The sequence below is a fragment of the Vicugna pacos genome, chromosome 3 (assembly GCF_048564905.1).
Source record: "Vicugna pacos chromosome 3, VicPac4, whole genome shotgun sequence".
NCBI lineage: Eukaryota > Metazoa > Chordata > Mammalia > Artiodactyla > Camelidae > Vicugna > Vicugna pacos.
In genome coordinates this window covers 96,664,143-96,684,165 of record NC_132989.1, presented here as the reverse complement: position 1 = coordinate 96,684,165, position 20,023 = coordinate 96,664,143, and the positions used below count along the sequence as shown (strand labels likewise).

At 43.2% G+C, this 20,023-nt stretch overlaps 2 protein-coding genes across 10 annotated transcripts in view; both read left to right on the top strand.

The window, feature by feature from the left end:
* RAI14 (retinoic acid induced 14) overlaps positions 1–6,059 on the top strand; it is a 139,531-nt gene extending 133,472 nt beyond the window's left edge. For 4 of the 5 annotated variants that reach the window (XM_072958795.1, XM_072958798.1, XM_072958797.1 and 1 more), the window contains 3 exons: positions 17–166; positions 3,094–3,159; positions 4,160–6,059. In XM_072958795.1, the coding sequence (XP_072814896.1) occupies positions 17–166; positions 3,094–3,159; positions 4,160–4,237 (294 nt within the window). In that variant the 3' untranslated portion in view covers positions 4,238–6,059. The remainder of the gene's footprint in view (positions 1–16; positions 167–3,093; positions 3,160–4,159) is intronic. The other variant, XM_072958796.1, reaches the window with a different exon arrangement.
* Positions 6,060–13,283: 7,224 nt separating this feature from the next.
* Positions 13,284–20,023, top strand: part of TTC23L (tetratricopeptide repeat domain 23 like) — a 54,152-nt gene continuing 47,412 nt past the window's right edge. For 3 of the 5 annotated variants that reach the window (XM_072958789.1, XM_072958790.1, XM_072958791.1), the window contains exons 1-3: positions 13,285–13,487; positions 14,529–14,603; positions 18,134–18,317. In XM_072958789.1, coding sequence (XP_072814890.1) covers positions 14,536–14,603; positions 18,134–18,317 — 252 coding nt within the window. In that variant the 5' untranslated portion in view covers positions 13,285–13,487; positions 14,529–14,535. Of the gene's footprint in view, positions 13,488–14,528; positions 14,604–18,133; positions 18,318–20,023 lie in introns of all 5 variants that reach the window. The other 2 variants (XM_015235460.3, XR_012071536.1) reach the window with 2 other exon arrangements.

Sequence of the window (20,023 nt, the reverse complement as noted above, 5' to 3'; positions counted from 1 at the left end):
TTTCCTTTCTCACTAGATAAACGAGATGTCGAAGGAAGTCACCAAGTTGAAGGAGGCCCTGAACAGCCTCTCGCAGCTCTCCTACTCCGCCAGCTCGTCCAAGCGGCAGAGCCAGCAGCTGGACGCGCTGCAGCAGCAGGTCAAACAGCTGCAGAACCAGCTGGCTGTGAGTGGGCGAGTTCCCGCCGCCCGGCTGGGGTGGGGGCCGGGCAGCTCGCGCCCCAGCCCCGCTGCTGGGGCAGGTTGGCGCGAGCAAAAAGCCGCCCAGGCTGAGGGAACCTCAGCGAGCGCTTGACTAAAGACATCTTGGGTGAAGCCCAGAGAGGGAGCTGGTGGAATTCCCGTCACTACCTGCAAGGAGATGGGTTAGACGTAGCGCTGGGAAGGGAGGAGTCCACGGGACAGTGGGCGGAGGCCTTTGTTCTTGTTTGCTCATCCACTCACTTCTTACCCTTCCTCCATTCGTCTGCAGTCTCTGACTGTGGCAAGAGCTGTCTCTTATTTGGGGCCAGGGTCTCTGGGAGTTGTGTATCTACACGTCGGAAGCTGTTCCTTGGCCCCTCTCGTGATTTCACCCAGAAAAGCCATATTGCATGTCTGTATGCGTTTCCAACGGCTTTCATAATACAGCACCACAAACTTGGTTTTAAGCAACACGAATTTATTATCTACAGTTCAGGAGATCATAAGTCTGAAGAAATCAGTTTCACAAGACTAAAGTCGAGGTGTCAGCAGGGCTGCTTCCTTCTCAAGGGTCTAGGGAAGAATCCATTTCCTTGTCTTTTCTAGTTTTTAGAGACCACCTGAATTCCTTGGCTCGTGACCCCTTCCTCCATCTCCAAAGCACGTCACTCCAGCCTCTGGTTCTGTCCTCCCGTCTCCTCCCACCTTTGACCTTCTTGCCTCCCTTTTATAGGACCCTGGTGTTTATATTTAAGGTCTACCCAGATAATCAAGATAATCTTTCTTTCCTGCTCAAGATCCTTAACTTAGTCTGGAAGGTCCCCTTTGCCTTAGAGATAACATTCCCAGGTTCTAAGGATTCAGATGTGGGCATCTTTGGAGGGCCATTTTTGGCCACCACAATATCCGTTAAGGTTTTAGTTGACAAGGGTGTGATTACATTTTCCACGTGAAGTCAAGGGTCAATCTGTCGTGGACTGTGTCTAGCTTCCATGTATAAACAGGACCTGGACTTTGTGGTTTCTTCCGTGCAGATTCGACACTGGTGAATTCAGGTTTCTACAGTCCTTCCTCCAGCTGGCCGCAAAGTACAAAGCCAGCTTTCTGTGTGTTCCCAGCTATAGCAGTTGAGGAATAATCAAGGAAGGAGAAGATGTTTTTGACTGTGTTTTTCAGGTCATTTTTCTGATAAAGTGGTCATCACAGACTTGGAGATAAAGTACTAATGGTTTATACAGTCATTCTTACAGTTATTCATCATATGTTTAATGAGCTCCTGTGCATCAGTGATGTACAAGGTGCTGATGATGCAAAATGAATGAGACACAGTCCCTGTCCTCACATAATTTACACTTAGTAGAATGGCTTACCATGGACTCAGTGTAGTAAGCGTCCACTGATAGATGACTATCATGCTGTGGGCGTAGAGAGGCAATGTGCTTACCCAGTCTGGGTGAATCTCAGAGGGCTTCCTGCAGGAAGCGATGGTTGTGCTGAATCTCTAAGAGATAAGCAGGAGGCAGCAAGGACTGAGATGTGGCATTTTGATGGCTCCTGCTATCCTTGGCTAGCACAGCTCCAGTGGAGTGTGGGGTGGGATGTGGACTGCAGTGGGCTGACTGCTGGAGAAGTGACTAAGGAGCTGGGGTATCTGATGGGGCTGAAGGGTCACAGAAGGAGGCAGGGGAAGCCTCAAGTCTGTTTACTGGAAAGATAGGAGGTGGTGGTGAGGGAGTGGGCTGCTTTCAGATGAGATTTCAGAGGTGATGACTGAGGCAGGGCTATGACAATAAGCGAGTGGCTGGAAGGAGGAGGAATAAGTCAAGAAGCTGAGGTTGAAGGACTGAGGCCAGGTTGGTCAGTGACTCATCCATGTGGAGACTGGAATCAACCAAGTGATGACAGAAGCGGGAATGGCAGAGAAGACAGTGATCAGGAGACACAGTTATAAATGATGGCGTGGAGGTCACCAAAAGGGTGGAGGAAACTCAAGCACAGATTGAGAGCTGCCAAGCGTACCTTCTAATGGCATGAACTTCAAAGACAGAGGTTCCAAAGGCTGTCCTAGAATGGGGGAGACACTTCATATTCTGACACTGATGGGAAGGAGGTGTGAATGAGTATTGCTGAACTTTTATCAATTTTTCAAGTGGTCCGTATGAGTCTCAATTTGCATCATGAAGTAGGAAGCAAGGCCTCTTTTTAGAAGAGTTTAAGAGCTGAGATCCTTGAAACAGTCACTGAGAGGAACTGGACTAACAGCTCAACAAGGAGAAATCACAGCATTAACAGCTGTGCTGAGGAACCATTTGAGACTGGTGCCGTCACCCTGTTCACCTCCTTGGTACACAGACAGCTAAATAATTGAATTCCCCAGGGGTTACACAACACTAGGTCATCAGTCACACTCTATAAAAGAGTACATTTTGAATTTTAAATTAATAAATATTTGGTCACAGTAGAAGAGCTGGAAGATACAGAGAACTCTGGAAAAGCTACTATAAAGAAAAATGGCCTATAATCCCACCACTCAGAGACAGTAACTGTCTACATTTCATATAGTTTCATATAGTTCCTTGCACTATTGACTGTGTGAATAAATCCACACTTACATGTGTGCATATAGTTTTAAAACACATTTTGAAGTATAATAACTACTTTTTACATGAATTTTCTTTGAGAGTTTACATACCAAGGTATGAAATAGGTAGATTTTTTTTCCCCCTAAGAAGATTGACAGGCGTTCCAAATTGCACACCCACTGAGTCCACGACAATTTTAAAGGCTTCCTATACTGGTTGGTGGAAGGGATTGCTTTGGTCGCTTTTGGCCGCAGCTTTCTGAGTTTGTTGGTTTTGTTTTTTCAAGGTCTCCTAAACTCTTGAACAATGTCCGATTGTCTCTTTCTAGGAATGCAAGAAACAACACCAGGAAGTCATATCGGTGTACAGAATGCACCTTCTGTATGCTGTGCAGGTATGGTACCTGGGGAGCCTGAAGAAATTCCACAGCAGGTGTTGCCAAGACTCCCTTCATTAAGGTAGCAGAACCAATGAGGATTCGAAGAGACAACTTCTCACTGGAAAGCTTAAAAATGCCTTTTGCTTTGCTTTGGATTTTGTGTCGGGAGCAGCCTCGTTTGCTGAGAACTGAAGGAGGATGTGACTGCCACCCGCCACCCCTTCCTCCTCCTAATAGAGGAGGAGTCTAGATTTATTTTCCAGGCATCACGGTATTCTCAGAGCCATCAGCACTGTCACTCCTGGGACTGTTGGCTGCTGTGGTTGGCTGGGCTCACATTTGCAGAAACTAGAAACCTTTTACTTTATTTTCCCCTTTAGAAAAAAATATTTCATCAATTATCACTGATGGATATAATTATTTCATTTTAAGAGTATTAAGACAACAGTAGTTTAAAGGCTAGAAGACATTAAAAATATATTGAGTCTATATGATTTTTGGGGGGAGAGGCAATTAGGTTTATTTATTTTTATTTATATTTTATTTTTAATGGAGGTACTGAAGATTGAACCCAGGACCTTTCACATGCTAAGTATGTGCTCTACCACTGAACTACACTTTTCCCACTCTATATGAATTTTTAATGCAAAAAAAGGACATCTCTTCCCTCAAAAAGGATGAATAAGAATCCCTGCAAAATGCACTGCTTCATGCTTTCCTTTCAGTGCAGGCTGCGGTAGAAACAAAATCTGTCTTAGAGAACTAGCTGTGAGAAGTAAGGCCTAAACCTGAAGGTACTAAGCAACCCAGCCTCACCATCCTCCAGAGGGAAAAGAGCAGGGCCCGCTCCTGGGCTCAGTTCCTGCTAGAAATGTGGGAATGGGCAGCGCTGACATTCCTTTAGAAGATCACTGGGGAGAAGCCAAGGGCTCATTCCAGCCAGCCATCTCCTTCCCTAGGTGAGACAGTGTCAGGACTCAGGTTCTGATCAGTGTCTTTTGTTTGAATTTCCTAGGGCCAGATGGATGAAGATGTCCAAAAAGTACTGAAGCAAATCCTTACCATGTGTAAGAACCAGTCCCAGAAGAAGTAAAGCAGATCCCTTGGCAGGACGCTGGCCCCTTGTTGTCCACCTTTGTGTTCGATCCAGAGTTGTTGGCAACCACTGCCATTGTTCTCATTCGTGGTATCACTGTGACCTTGATAATAGACTTGCTTCCTTTCCAAAGGCTTCTTTCTGAAGACTGGTTCCAGAAGACCGTCGATCTGAGAACTGCTTAGAGACTTCAGAGCAGCAGAGGTGAAGCCAGCCCTTCAGATTCCAGAGCTGGGATCGGCAATGCCCAGGAGTCCGGTCCTGGTGCTGGCAGTGGGAATCCTCCCCTACCTGCCCAACTGAGGGGCTTCCCCATCACTGAGTGATACTGACGCTGCCACGCAGTGAAGGCTGCCTCCATTCGCACACTCAGGCTCTGCCGTTCAGCACAGCAGGGCTCTTTTTGCCTTTGGTTTCCAATCCCCAAACATGATTTGATTTCTAACCAAATTAGTACAGCACTGGTTGTGCTACGTACAGCACTGGTGCGTGCCTAAGACCCTTTATCGTGATATCCTGTGGATTTAAAATCTCTAGTTCCATCCTTTTCCCCCTCAATCTGCCTTAGATATCTCATCACTGTGCTTGTCAGTCTCCTAGCTTGATGAGCACTATTAACTAAAACATGAAGTTTAAAAAAACAAAAGCAAGTTGCCCTTGAAAGTTCTTTTTAAGTAAATCGCTGACATATTGCAAATTTTCTATGCAAACTTGCCTCCTGCTGTTTGTTACCCACGAAGCTCAGGAAATCCAAACATTTGTGTTTCAACAAGGGACAGTAAACTGCGTGTTTACAGCCAAAAGAAATGCCTCATAGTTTTTAACCTCAGTTTTTTTAAAGTGTTTTTTTCTCTACCATATTTTTATTGGCTCTTAAAGAGGTTTTCATATCTAAATCCCTAAATAGGTGAAATTTACATTAGACTGTATTAACAAAATTTTTTTTAGGTAGTCATGCTTAAAGACTTTTTTTTTTAATATAACTTTTTCCTCAGAGTTTTCAGCTATAGAAAACGGTGGTTATATACTCCAAACTCATGAACTGCCACCGATACTCCTAGATTTTTCTGCCGTCATGTTCTTGCTCAGAACTGTAGCACATCTCTGAATGGAGTAAGTCCTCTTTAACCTGTTGAATATTTTTGAATGCCCCAGCAATACCAGCACTCGTAAATTATCTCTGGAAGGACTGTTTTTCAACTTTAAAACAAAAAAATCCTGGTAAGCATTATGGTGCCTAGCCGAGGTCTTGGCAGAAAACATTTCTGTTCACTTTACTTTCAGGTGAAAAATGTTTCTAACTTGCTTGCAGCTTCCCTTCCCTTATGGCATTGATCTTACTGAGGGGTGTAAACGGAATACAGAAATCTCTAAAGTGTATAACCGAAAGTGGAGGCCAGCTCTGAGAGGACCCATGGGCCACTTGGCAGCGGTGGATGGCGTGTTCATCTGTGTTGGATGAGGAATGACAGCGAAGCAAAAAATGGCTTTTGAGCTGGGTGTTACTGTCCTTAAGTTGTTTAGAGTTCAGCAACTTCTCGACAATGCTCCAAAGAAATGTGAAAGGACCTTTTGTCACAGCACTTAAGAAAACACATAGCCACCCTCCACCTGCCCCCCTCCCCCCACCGAAATGCTGCAGAGGGTAAAACTTGAGACATTTTATAGGATGCCTGACAGAGTGTAGCCTTTTATCTTGTTTCAGAATGCATATTTATTACAAGTACTCTGGTTAAAAAAAAAATGCTGTAGTTTAGCATTTTTGCCTTTGTAATTTACAGACAGGATTGCAGAAAATAAACTTCTGTTTCATTTTGCATCTCTGGTGTGGATTTTAAGCATCTTCGTCAGTGCGCCGGTATGGCTTCTGAAGATTGGCTCAGCAGCCTTTCGGAGCAAGGGTTTTTATACCCTGTGTTCAGCTCAGTGGTGCCAGCTGTTTGCAGGTACTCACGTGATGTGTCCTGTCATTTCTGTACTCTAGCTCCCGGGGCCATTTTGAACTCTGCCCCAAGCATCAGCCACTTTGGGGCAGTTGCATCATAATTCTTTTCATTCAAAATTGCCTCTCAGTTGATCTGTAGTCTTTTTAACTATGTAAAAGCCTCCATTAGATTTTTTTCTTTCTTTTTTGAAACAGTAATACACATGGTTTAAAAAAAAATCAAATAATGCTCTTACCACAAGGACAATTCATTCCTGAGAAAACTCCTGTAGGGTGAATTCTTGCAGGTTGAAATCATAATTAAAACACCAAATGACAATGAAATGGGTGCAGTTATTTAAGTAGCTCACGTTATTCTTCATAACGCATAAAAAGGTCATCTCCCCGCATTGAGGACGTTTCCCTTCACTCACAACACGGTTTTTGGTGCCTTGACTTCAGCTCCCACTGCCATTACATACCATACGTACTTATTTGAACCTTTAGTCTCCTCAGTCCCTCAAAAAGGACAAGGAATCAATGAAAATAATGCAAATGGTGTATGAGGTTATTACTCTTTTAAATTATCAAGTGCGCGCACCCTGAAAAGAGAACTTACCTCCACAGAAGGCAACCATTCAACTCAGAAGATGGTTTCTTTAGGGACATTCAACTGAGCACATAACCTAGATAAATCCAAACCAGTTTCTTCAAATGGAAAGAAATGCCTCAAGTGCCGAAGTTGGAGTATGAAAAGAAACTGTCACACCTCAATGATTAGATTCTCACAGGGTATGAATAAATAAACTGAAAAAAAATATCTCCTGGTCCAGATCCTTATTTTAACTCCCCAGAGGTAACAGCTATTAAGTGTCTTGAGGGACCCTAGGATATTCAGTGTCTATGTACATGTAGGCATGTATTTCACATTCCCCTTTAAATATAGAAATGATACACTTTTTAAATTTTCCTTATCTTAGTGATTTTTAAAACTTTATTGTTTTGGGGGATAGGTAATTAGGTTTGTTTGTTTATTTTAATGGAGGTACTGGGGATCAAACTCAGGACCTCGTGTATGCTAAGCATGCAGTTTGCCACTGAGCTATACCCTCCCTCTGTATACACTCTTCTTGATCATACTTTTTCCACTTAAAATAATCTAGGAGACCGGTGTCAGTACACACATCTCAACCTTTTCCATGGCTGCATAATATTTCATAGTATGATTGTGCTGTATTTTATTAACCTAGTTCCTCATTGATGGGCATTTAATTTGCTTCCAGAATTTTACAGCCCTCAAAATGATATGACTATCCTACGTATAAATGTCTTTATGCATATGTATGAGGATTATTTGGATAATTTTCAGATTGCCCATTTTCACACTAGCTTCCATCATGTGATGCAAGAATGCAGAGAGAAAAAAAATCATTTATTGATCATCACAGTGAATGAGAATGAACTTCACACTGTTTACATGAGTCATCAATTTGTTTTTCTTACGTAAACTTTCAGATAGACTCCAAAGCCTTTAATAATTAAACTCACTCATCTATAGACACATGATATACTATGTGGGAAAAATGCTCCCAAAACATGTTGACACAACCTTCTGCAGTGCAGCATAACTGCGGAATGCTGGGTGCTGACAGCAGTAGAAACACCATCCAGCAAAGATGGGGGTGATGCCTTCTGAGCACGGTTAAAAGGCAGACTGCAAGGCAGAAAAAGCTGGGAAAAGCAACAGACCAAGGCATTCAGAGTAGCAATTTCTGTTCACCAGCTGAGGGCAGAGAACTGTCAAACATTTTGGGAGTGTGTGGCGTATTTGTGAAAATCAAAGGATAATAGCTCAACTAGGATGGTCACTGTAAGAGGGCCATCAGGGCCATCAGAGCTGGTTGAGGGAGCAAGTGATGCGAGTTCCAGCAGATGGAAAGGCTTCCTTGAGTAAATTCCCCAGAGATGGAGGTGAGTGGAAGGGAAGAGACATTTCTGCACTATAAGCCAGGCCCTGAAAGTGGGAAGAAACAGTATTTCCAGAACTGTGACTGGATGTACCAGACTGTTAGTGGAGGATGTGTAGGGGGAGACAGGAGCAGGATATAGTCAGTGTACGTTTTTAACAAAGGAGGGAGGTGGTAGTAAGAGTTACCTATGTGTCACCTCCAGATGTTTTTAAATGTGGAGGGGAAGTAATTAGGTTAATTTTTTTATTCTTGGAGGAGGTACTGGGGATTGAACCCAGGACCTCATGCATGCTAAGCATGTGCTCTACCACTGAGCTATATCCTCCCCCACTAAACCTGTACATTTAAATTAGCTTAAACACCCTCTGGTAGGCAGAAGAATACTTCCCCTCCCCTCAAAGAGGTTCATGCCCTGATTCCAGGGAATTTAAATATTTTATGTGGCAAAGGAGAATTAAATTAGCAGATAGATTAAGGTTGTTAATCAGCTGACCTTAAAATAAGGAGCTCATGGACCTGAAGATGGTCATTCTAAGTGAAATAATCCAGAAAGAAAAATGCCGTATGATATTACTCATATGTGGAATCTAAAAAAAAAAAAAAAGAAAGACACAAATGAACTTATTTACAAAACAGAAACAGACTCACATAGAGAACAAACTTATGGTTACCAGGAGTTAAAGGGGGTGGGAAGGGATAAATTGGGAGTTAGAAAATTTACACCTCTTGAGAGTGATGGAAATGTTAGCTATCTTGATTGTGGTGGTCGTTTCATAGGTGTATACATCTAACAAAATTCATCAGATTGTACACCTGAAATATGTGTAGTGTACAGAAATACCACAGTAAAGTTGTTTTTAAAAAATAAGCTCATCGTGGGTTTCTTGGGTGAGGCTTGATGTAATCAGAAGGGTCTTTTCAAGTGGAAGTAGTCAGAGATTTGAACATGTTTCCGAGAACTAAGGAAAACAGGTGGTTTCTAGAATCTGGCAAGGGCCAGAAAACAATTCTTCCCAAGAGCCTGCAGAAAGAACCAGCCTTGCCAACATCGTGTTTCTAGACTTCTGATCTCCAGAACGAGGAGATAATAAATTTCTGTTGTTTTAAGCCTCTAAGTTTGTGGTGACTCGTTACAGCAGCAATAGGAAACCAACATCCAGAGAGAGGCCAGAATCTCTACTATTGGTGAGTTCCTGAAGACAACTCAGCTTACTGTTACTGAACATTAGTAATAAGCCAGGCACTGTGCTGAAGGCTAAAGGCTTGGTAGTGAGTGTAGAGCTGCGGTTCACAAGACCTCAGAGCTGATCACACAGGGCCCGCCACCCAGCAGACACTCAGCATCACTGGTGGGTGGGTGGAGACTTAGAATGATTGCTGATAAGACCCTGAACGACCTGCTCTTTTGCTGACCCATTCTCTGGTCTTTCTTCTCATTCTTTTTTTTGGGGGGGGGCATACATATATATTTTTTATTGAAGTGTAGTCACTTTACAATGTGTCAATTTCTGGTGTACAGCATAATGCTTCAGTCATATGTGAAAATACATATATTCATTTTCATATTCTTTTTCACCATAAGTTACTACAGGATATTAAATACATTCCCCTGGGCTATACAGTATGAACTTGTTGTTTATCTATTTTATATATATTAGTATCTGCAAATCTCGAACTCCCAGTTTATCCCTATGAGTCTGTTTCTGTTTTGTAAATGAGTTTTTTTGTCTTTTTTTTTATTCCACATATAAGTGATATCATGTGGTATTTTTCTCTTTCTGGCTTACTTCACCTAGAATCACATTCTCCAGGTCCATCCATGTTGCTGCAAACAGCATTATTTTATTCTTTTTTATGGCTGAGTAGTATTCTATTGTATAAATATACCAGAAGTTCTTTATCCAGTCACCTGTCAATGGACATTTACTTTGTTTCCATGTCTTGACTATTGTAAATAGTGCTGCTGTGAACATTAAGTGCATGTATCTTTTTGAATTAAGGTTCCCTCTGGATATATGCCCAAGAGTGGGATTGCTGGGTCATATAATAAGTCTATTTTTAGTCTTTTGAGGAATCTCCATACTGTTTTCCATAATGGCTACACTAACTACATTCCCAACAATAGTGTAGGAGGGTTCCCTTTTCTCCACATCCTCTCCAGCATTTATTGATGTGGACTTTTGAATGATGGCTGTTCTGACTGGTGTGAGGTGGTACCTCATTGTAGTTTTTGATGTGCATTTCTCTAATAATTAGCAATATTGAGTATTTTTCCATGTGCCTATTGACCATTTATATGTCTTCATTGGAGAATGCTTGTTTAGGTCTTTCTTCTCATTTTTAATTGAACCTTTTGCTGTCCTTTTGCTGTTCCTTGAACCCATTAAACTTGCTCCTGCTTCAGGGCCTTTGCATTTGCCATTGATGTTTTAAAATGGTCTCGATATTTGCATGATTTTTTCCTTTATTTTCTTGAATGCCACCTTGTCAGAGACATCCTCCTTAACTACACTGTATAAGCTGGCACACCCCTCCCCACGTGCCCACATCACTTTCTAGATCCTTTACTTGACTTTACTTTTCTCCATAGAACTTGTCACTTCCATGTAAGGTGGTTTACCAAGCTGAGGGATAGAGGGAAGGAAGGAGTCCAGCAATCTAGCCTACTGTCTCTTCCCAAAGCTAAACCCCTTAGCCAGGGACTGAGTCTGGCTGGAGGAAGAGGCTTCTTCCTAATACACAAAAAGTGCTGTCTATTCCCTAAGCCACACGCCTTTTTCTAACTTGCAGAGAGATCACATTGTTTACTAGCAGCCCTAAGTTTTTCTTCACCTGCTAGAACAGAAGCTCCAGGAGAGCAAAATCTTTGTGGATTTGTTCACCTTCACTTCCCTAATGCTTAGAACAATGTTGGGCACATAGTAAGTATTCAATAGATATTTTTGCCTGGATGGATGGACAGATGCATGGAGAGTGTGAGAAACTCACAAGTAAACAGTGCCAATAGACTTGTGTCATGATGAGACTGTGGATTGTGGGAGCTCAGAAAGCAGGCATCTACTCTTGCCTTGACAGGCCGGAAAACATGTTTTAAGAAATTACACAGTCCAAGAGAAAGTTTATTTGGATTTCCTTGTTCTTAAGTCTCACAGTTCCTGGGTTTGGAATAATTTGGAGATAATCACATTTGATGAGGGGATGGAAGAGTCCAGAAGTGCCCTCTACAAGTGGTTCCTCTGTGTGATTTCCGCAGCGGTGATGCTTACCTCGGGACCCAGGGAGGGAGTGTGCATGAACACACTTTAAAACCAGATGACTGGCATTCCATTCCAGAGTTAGAGAACAAAACTAAAGCACACCTACTGTAACTAAGTTTACATTGGCAGACAAGGTTAAGATGCAAGGAAAGAAAAAAATATCACAGAGGTGTAGAACTCTAACAGTCTTTGAAGTTCTTTTAATTTGCTTTCTAATTTTACAGATGAGGGCCACATGCTTCCCGTCAGAGCTAATTAAATGGAGATGGAACTAGAGTGTACACTTTAGGAATGGGAATTCCGTGCCTGTTCTGGGACCACACCTCCCTTTGCAGTCATCAGCAAAGCAAGTGTTCAGAAAAGAGAAGCTACATTTAATACGCTCAGAAACACCCTCCTAGCCATTTCTTAGAATGACAGAATGTTAAAACTTTTCAATTTGATGAAGACAAACTTGTAACAAGGGTAAAGGAGACAAGCGTTATAAACAGGAGACCAGTTCTTTTTCATCCCCATACATGTTAAATACAGTTTATAGAATCACACAAATCTGTGGTTTACTCTCATAGAATCCTAGAACTAGAAATAGGATTTTAGAAAGTGGTACAAATACTCTCACTGTACAAGCAAAATTGGGTCCCCTAGGCTGTGACTTGCCCCAGGGCACACAGAGTCCAAACCAGGCCCTGTTATCCTGAAGCCCAGCTCAGGGCTCTCATCATTGGTCCATGCTGAGGGTTCTTAAAGGAAATAAGAGAATAAAGGGGGTGGGGTCTTTCTAAAATTTCTGCTCAGGAGCTTGAGGGTACAGATTTAAATTTTTAATAGGTCATCCAAGTTTTATTTAAGCGATATTAAAGCAAACTCATTTAAATAGCTCCTCCAACCTAACTCCAGGAAGGCTGTCTTGGCAGTCTTGGATCAATAGCAATTAAACTTCAACCTTACAAGTGGAAAGAACAAACTAGCTGTAAACACCACCTGTCAAGTTCTTGGTAAATATTTTCCTGCTCTGTCTTCCGAGCCTGCATTTTTTTTTTTTTTGAAAACAAGAGGGACATACATACCAGTTCCAACTTGACCTGTCATACCCCCCACCCCCGCCCAAATCATGGCAGCGTTCATGTCAACACCCTTAAACACAAGGCTGCTGTACTTGTGCTGTTCGTTTGGGTATCGACCGCAATTGCCCTTGAACCTGTCAGATCTGTGTTACTGTTACCGCTGTATTTCAGGCCACTGAAGATGGACAGGATAAAAATACGTGGTGCATAACTTAGGGCTTCGCGGTGTTTGCCGAATGTGCCCTCTGCCCTCGAAAAATATTCTCTGAACTGCTAATCATTAGCAGAATTAGTGGTCCATTTCTTAAACTACTCATTTCCTGCACTCCGCCTCCTTAGTCATGCATTGCTCAAATCTTACCGGGAGAGGTATCACAGACGGTGCCAGCACCATCAATAGTTCTATCTGAGCCTTTCCTCCTGGGTCCGGAGAGCCCGAACACCCCGGGAACTGCGGGGACGCAGGGAGAGCGGAGAGGCACGCGGGCGTATCCCTGATTACAGCCGGGTACTCGTAATTTAAATAAATAGGGTCGTGGAGCCGGGCGCTCCTTCCCATCCTTTGATGGGATTTATTTCCTCTTCCTGTATCTCCGAAAGGCGAAGTCCCTTTGAGAAAAACAATCGTGGACGGTTCAGCCGCCGCAGAGGAAAGTGTGGAGACGAGCCTAACGTCGCCTGCGGGGACCGGAAACCCGCGGGTGCGGTGTCAGCTGCGGTGGGCGGGAGCTGCTCGGGGATTCTGCTGGGCCGGAAGTGAGCCGCGTCGCCATGGCTACAGGCGCCCACGCTCCCTGCGCCACCCGCGGCGTTCCGTTCCCACGGCAACCCCATTGTCTCCCGAGCCAGAACTCCGGCGGCAGGCGGGAAAGATCGACTTCACGGTGTCTCGCTTCCGTGAGGTGTCCCTGCGGCGCCCTGAACGAGGTCCACCGACACCGGGACACTGAAGCCGCCCGAGGAAGCCGAGCTGCCAGGCTGAGGGAGCCGCGAAGGCTAGTTCCTGGCCGTGGCTCCTCTGACCTCGGCCAGGTACGCCGCGCGACGCTTGCGTGTCGGCCGTCCCCGCCCGCTTTTCGGGCCAGAGCTTCTGGAGCTGGGCACTGCCCGCACGAAAGAAGCCGGGGGAAGCTCGCAGGTTGCTTGGGAAGTGGCATCCGGGCTTACTAAATTACGGCGAAACAACTGCAGAAAAGAAGGAAACGATTAGTCTTTGAGAGAGAGGCCAACGTTTGGTGTTACAATTCAGGGCCATGTGGAACCTCATAGAAACAGAATTTAGGAGGTTAAGAAGGCAAACGCCCTCGCCCTGGCCATAGATTTGAAAGTAGTGGTTAGAAAGAGTGTATCTTCCCTTCTGGTCTTTGGATTGTGGATGTTGTGGAGCCTGAGTCAGAGAGCTACTGAAGGCTCAGGTGGGAATGAGAGACATCCTGTAGGGTGAAATGAGGAGCGACCTGGTGGGTGTTTGTGTTCAATTAAAAACAAACAAACAAACAAAACCTGCGTTTGATTTGGTTTTGATTTAAGCGACAGGAATAGCTGTGAGGGTTGAATTTAGCAAGCAGTTGTAAGTCAGTTTTTTTTGCCATGAGTTTCAACCATTTCCTCTGCCATAAGTTAATGGCACAACTAAAATAGACACGTGTTAGCTCCTTAACTAGGATCACCTACTAAATAATGAGATGGCCTTAGGGATATGGACAAGAATTAACCAACACACAGTTAGTAGTGAGAGCTGGTTACTTTGCTTGGATCCATCTTGCTCTCTTATCTGCAAAAACAATATCTGACTTGAGTGGGAGATGACAATTTTAATGATTCAGGAGCCATAAACGATTTTGGAGGTAATGGGGAGTAAAAATTGAAGAAATTTAATTCAGAGATTTAATTTGGCAAATGTCTTTAATTTCTGCTTTCCAGAGTCTCCATACATGAGTGGGTGTGTATAGTGTATTTGTGGATTTAGGAAAGATTATGTATTTGGGCAGTTTCAGTTTAATGCTACTAGCATCCAACAGAGAGAAAATAGAATAGACTTCCAAAGCTGACCTTACATGTGATTCTTGGTAGGAAGAAGATGCGGGCCAGCCCCATCCGCATCCCAGCTGTCAGCAACGACACTGACTGGAACTTCTGCTTCCATCTGTAAGTATCACAGAACCTTGACATCATACTCACTCACTGCCCTGAAACACTGGGACCACCACTTAAGGCAAACCTTGGTGAGAAGCTTTGCAGGCATATAATATTGAAGAGAAGGTTGAGCTTCTGTGATGTGTTCTAATAATGATTCTGTCATATCCATTTGTACTAGTGTAACCTATGCAAGGTGGAAAACAAATGTTTTTTCCTAACTTAAGGGAAATTTGAATTTTTTAATAAAGATAGGTTAATTATAACAAAATTGGTAAAGTCATAGAGAATTAAATATAACAAAGTTGATGAGCAAATTTAAATTGTTTCCTGAAATAAAGAGACAATAGTTAATTAAAAATTCACATTCTAATAGCTAATGCTGATTGAGCAAATCCTCTATGCCAGGCACTGCTCTAAGTACTTACACATATTAACTCAGTTAATTCCCCCAACATCCCTGAGGGAGGTACGTTATTACCTGTTTTTTTAAAATAAATGTGAATCAGAGAGGTTAGGGAGTTTGCCCAAAGTCACACAGCTGGTAAGTCCTATCCACACTGGGCAGTCTGACTCCAGAGTCCATTCTTTAACCACATCTTTTGTACCAGGGTTTCTCAACCTCGACACTGTTGACATTTTGGATCAGATAATTCTTTATGGTAGGGGGCTGTCCTGAGCATTGTAGGATGTTTAGCAACATCCTTGGCCTCTACCCGCTGGATGTCAGTAGCACTGCCCCAGCTGTGACAAGCAAAAATGTCTCCAGACGTTGCCAGATGTCCCCTGGGGGTAGTATCACCCTGGGTTGAGAACCATTGCTCTATACCAGTGCTGTCGAATAGAAATATAATGCAGGCCACAGACGAGAGCTATGTACGTAATATTACATTTTTTAGTAGCCATATTAAAAAGTAAGAAGAAACAGGTAAATTTAATTTTAGTAGTATATTTATCTCAAGATATCTAAAATATTATATGGAATAATTGATGACATATTTTATTTTTTTTCTTCACAATAAGTCTTGGAAATTCAGTGTGTAATTTACACTTGCAACACATCTCAATTCAGGCTAGCTACATTTCATGTGCTTAGTAACCACATGTGACTGGTGGTTAAACTATTCGTGTAATTCTGTACCATCTCATAAAATATCTGAAGGTTAAGGGTTATATAACCATAACAATTGAAGTTAAAAATGTAAAGTTCACAGTGGACTGTCTTGGAAATAATCAGATAATTCATATTTATTGTTACCAGTCAGAATGCCTATGTATGATGGCAATGTATAGATTAAGTCATAAACCTGGCAAGGCAGACCTTTCATTCAACCAGCCTCGTCTTTTTATTCTGACTATTAGATCTGATATCTGACTGGTCAGTATTCTCCAGGTATCTTTCTTACCTTTCATAGCAAGATGTTCAAAGCTGGTTCAGGGCTTTGCAGTCTCAAGTTCTTTGTCAAGACTTCAGTGTTTTTTCTTCTTTGAGGCCCTACTGTTGAAGCTTGCTGCCTTTGGTATCAGCTTAATTTCATTCAAGGCTGAATTTTAAGTATTTAGGGCTTATAATTTTTTATATCCATAATTAGCCATCTCCTTGGTGACCCTGGTAGATTAAGCTTCTGCTCCGGGTCTGTGAAATATGCAGCCTAAACAAAATCTTCTATTGAGGGGCTAAGTTTTCTTTCAGTTAGTTTTCTTGAATTATGATCTCTTGCTACAAATTTCCTCTCTCTTCAGTCTTTTTCAGGCATTCTAAAGACCTTACACTTTCTTTTTCCATTCATTTGTTCATCATTTAACAAGCCTTTATTTGCCTTGACTGTGAGCCAGGAATCAGGGTTTCAGACACAAATTAGCAGCCCCAGCCCTGGTGGAGTTTACTTGCTAGGAAGCAAAGAAGACTCGGAAACAAAACAGATTTTGAAAAGGAGACTATAATATGATTCACACCATAGTAGATGTTGGAGGAAATTTTTGCAAGCCCTTTGGAGGGTGTCGCTACTGCTACTCTAGTGTGAGACTTCCAGCAGAGGTGACATTCAAGTTGGGTCTTGGAGGAGGAGTACGGAATTCACCAGGTAGAGAAGAGGCAAGGTTAGCACCAGTCTCCTGATCACCAGCCAGCGTCATCTGCTTTCCCTGGCTCTTCTATGGAGTTTGCGTGTCTTCTGAAAGCACACTTTGTTGGTGGGCAGAAGGCAATCCTGCCAGGGCCTGCGTCTGAGCCTGAAGAAATGTTGCTCTCCTACCCACAGAACCTGGTTTGTCCACGTGCCTAAGTAAATATCAGTTATTTAGAACAGGACTCTGGATAGATATTAATCATGTCATTTTTTCAAACCTGGTGTAAAAGTTTACACTTGACATTTATTTTCCTTTCTGAATTTTCCTTTCTTTTTTTTTGTTAACAGTGAACATTTATGACTTATCTAATAGGTGGAAAAGGAAGATACATTTATGTTAAAAACTATGCAATGGTTGGACTTTTAAAAGCTATTGTGAATACAAAGGCGATTCTTTCAGGGATTAGATTATAGTTAAAATTTCTGTGGTTGCCCTTAAGATCTTAAAATTCTATTTCTTCTAGCTCACTTTATTTTGATTTTTCTGGTAGAGTTAGGATATCGATTATCTCCTTTGTTATATAGTATTAGCTCTTTTGACTTTTATCAGTGTCATACCAATTACCCATTCATAATTATGCTCAGCATTGAAGTGTGAGATCTACATTGTGTGTGTGTGTGTATGTGTGTGTATTGGGGGTGGTGGGGAGCGCTGGGGAAGGAGAGGGAAGATTTTCAACCACTCAGCTGTTTTTCAAACACATTTTTTCCTAACATAATTGCGAAGGACATTTCTCTTCTGAATCTGCACTTGACCCAGTGTGGGTTCCCTCTCCTCTCCGTGGTGGGACCACATCCTCTTTAGTTACTATATATGTTGAAGCTGTCAAGAAATATGAACAAGGACATGTGAAGTTCTGACCGCAAAGTGTTGCTTCCCTTTACCTTATTTCATTATATCCATCCCCCCCATCCCCGATTTGGTCCAGAATTTTAGAACATCAGGAATCTTTGAGATCTTCCAATTCAGTACCCTCAAGTCATAGAGCTAATAAAATAAGAATAGCTAATGTTAAAGAGCACTTACTAAATAGCAGGCACTATGCTAAGTGATTTATATGTATTATCTGATTTAATCCCATGACCTCATCAGGTAGGAATTCATATTGACTTGATTTTACAGAAAAGCAAATTAATAACTTGTTTCAGGTCACGTAGTTAGAAGGCAGCACAGCTGTGTCTCTGCTGTAGGTGGATGTTTCACCACATCTGTTTCACTTGGACCACCACATTGCTGTCTGAATTCTGGGCTTTGTGAGTGACATAGGTTTACCACCTAGCTTTATTCCTCAGGTTTGTTTTAGAGATCATATCCCTAGCCCCTAGTTGGGAGGGCTCTGTCCTTCAGTTCTACCTTATTTGAGATCTGCAAAGGTCAAATCTGACTCCATTGTCACTCTCTGGTACCCACAGGCCAAAGCAAACCAAGATCCCAGCACATCAGCGAACAGATGGGTTGTGTCCCATTAGTGGGTCTGGAGAGAGCGAAGAAGACACTAACGCCAAGGCGAAGAAGGCCATAGACTGTATGTCTCTTCCCAAAGAGCAACTGGCTCAATCCCAGAGGAAAATAGCTCAACTGATTAAGGGAAAAATGGTAAAACAAAAAACTCACTGGATTTTTCCATTTGAAAATATGTCCATGACTAGAGAAGCTCTTCCTTAACTGTAGACTACAGCACATGAGGGAGAGGAAGGTGTTATTTCTTAGTAAGTGGGAAGAAACCAAGCAGAGCAGAGCTGGGGAGCCAGCCCGCCTTCGGGCTCCACACTGGGGCACTGCGCATGTGCTTCCTTGAGTATTTGCCCTCTGAGATTTAAACTCAGCATTAACATTTGGTTCTTCCTGTTGCTGTTTGATTACCTTTAATTAAAGAACAGTTTTTGATTCCTCCTGAAAGGTTTCAGGGTAATATCTTTTGGGTAACAAAAAGGCCAGAATAGTGAGGCAGGAAGCTGGGAACAAGGGGAGCCAGGCAGAGTGTAGGCTCAGGCCTGGCAAGGATGTGGTAAGATGCCTGCGGGGACAGTGGAATCATAAGCAAAGCAAAGGACCGAAAGTGGGCAGTAGCAGCAGGGCTCAGAGAGTCCGGGCATCCATCCGTAAGAGCACAGCAAGGACTTGGGAACTAGGACCTCAGAGCAAGGGTTTACAAGAGGGTTCAAAATCCAGGGACCTGCAGCAGCATGACAGTGACCCTCATTATTAAAACACAGACACTAGCCTGCACCCAGAGCATACTTCACCAACAGAGGAGCTCATACACTGACTTGCCGGCCATTCCTGGCCACGGGGAAAACATGATCTTAAAGCACATGTGTGAAGAACAGTCTGCAGATGGCTTAGGAAAGCCTGAGAGGCACCTCAGAGGGAGATAAGAGAAGCTGATACCCCCTTAAATGGATGTATCTCTGAATTTATCTCTGTAAATCACCCAGAAACTTGAAAAGGACAGTCATCCTGGCCTGGACCCACTAGGATTTCATGAATCCAGGCTAGAATGATCACTTCTACAAAGACGAGTACCAACTGCCGTGGAGTGCAGGGGTGGGCTTTTGAGGCGTGACAATGACTTGACCAGCTTGGATACCGACAAAGATTCAGAGTTCAAGTGAATCTAGCCCAGCCCAGTGCTGGCAGCCCCGAAGGGCAGGAGGGTTGGCAGTGGCAGTGCTGGGTTGACCTCTGGAGCCCACGTGGACTGTCTCTGTTTCCCCAGGGCAGGGAGTCTGGGGATGGGTGAGGACAGAACGTCCAGCCAGGACACAACTCAAGGCTTTGGACCCCCATTCCAGCGATCTTCCATGGTGTTCTGCTCCTCCCTCAGAATAGAGCTCAGCATTTACTGTGGTCAGCCCAGGGAGAACCCTCAGAAATTCGGACTGAGTGGATGTTTTTAAAGCGTGAGGGGAAATGTCCCTCTAACATTGTTTGCATGTGTGTATTTGAGCTGGGAACAGGTGAAGCATCAGGTTAGGGAGGAGGCGTTCTTGGATACTGTGTCTGTGTGTAACTGTGTAAATGGGTCGGCACGTAACAAATTTGGATCACTCTGATGCTGACTCACTTCCCTTACAGTAACTCCCATGAGGTGGACGGTGTAGATTTCCAAATAGAAAAGGAAGCTGGAACTCAGGATAATCTTGCCCCAAATACCGCAATTAGTGAACAATAGAACCAGGGCTGAAGCGCCAGGCTTTTGAATCTGGGAAGTGCCGTTTTCCCCTCACCAGGAGATAAATGCCTGTCTTTGTCAGTTAGTGCAGCCAGCTGATGACTGTGTTTGTAAAGCCACTGACACC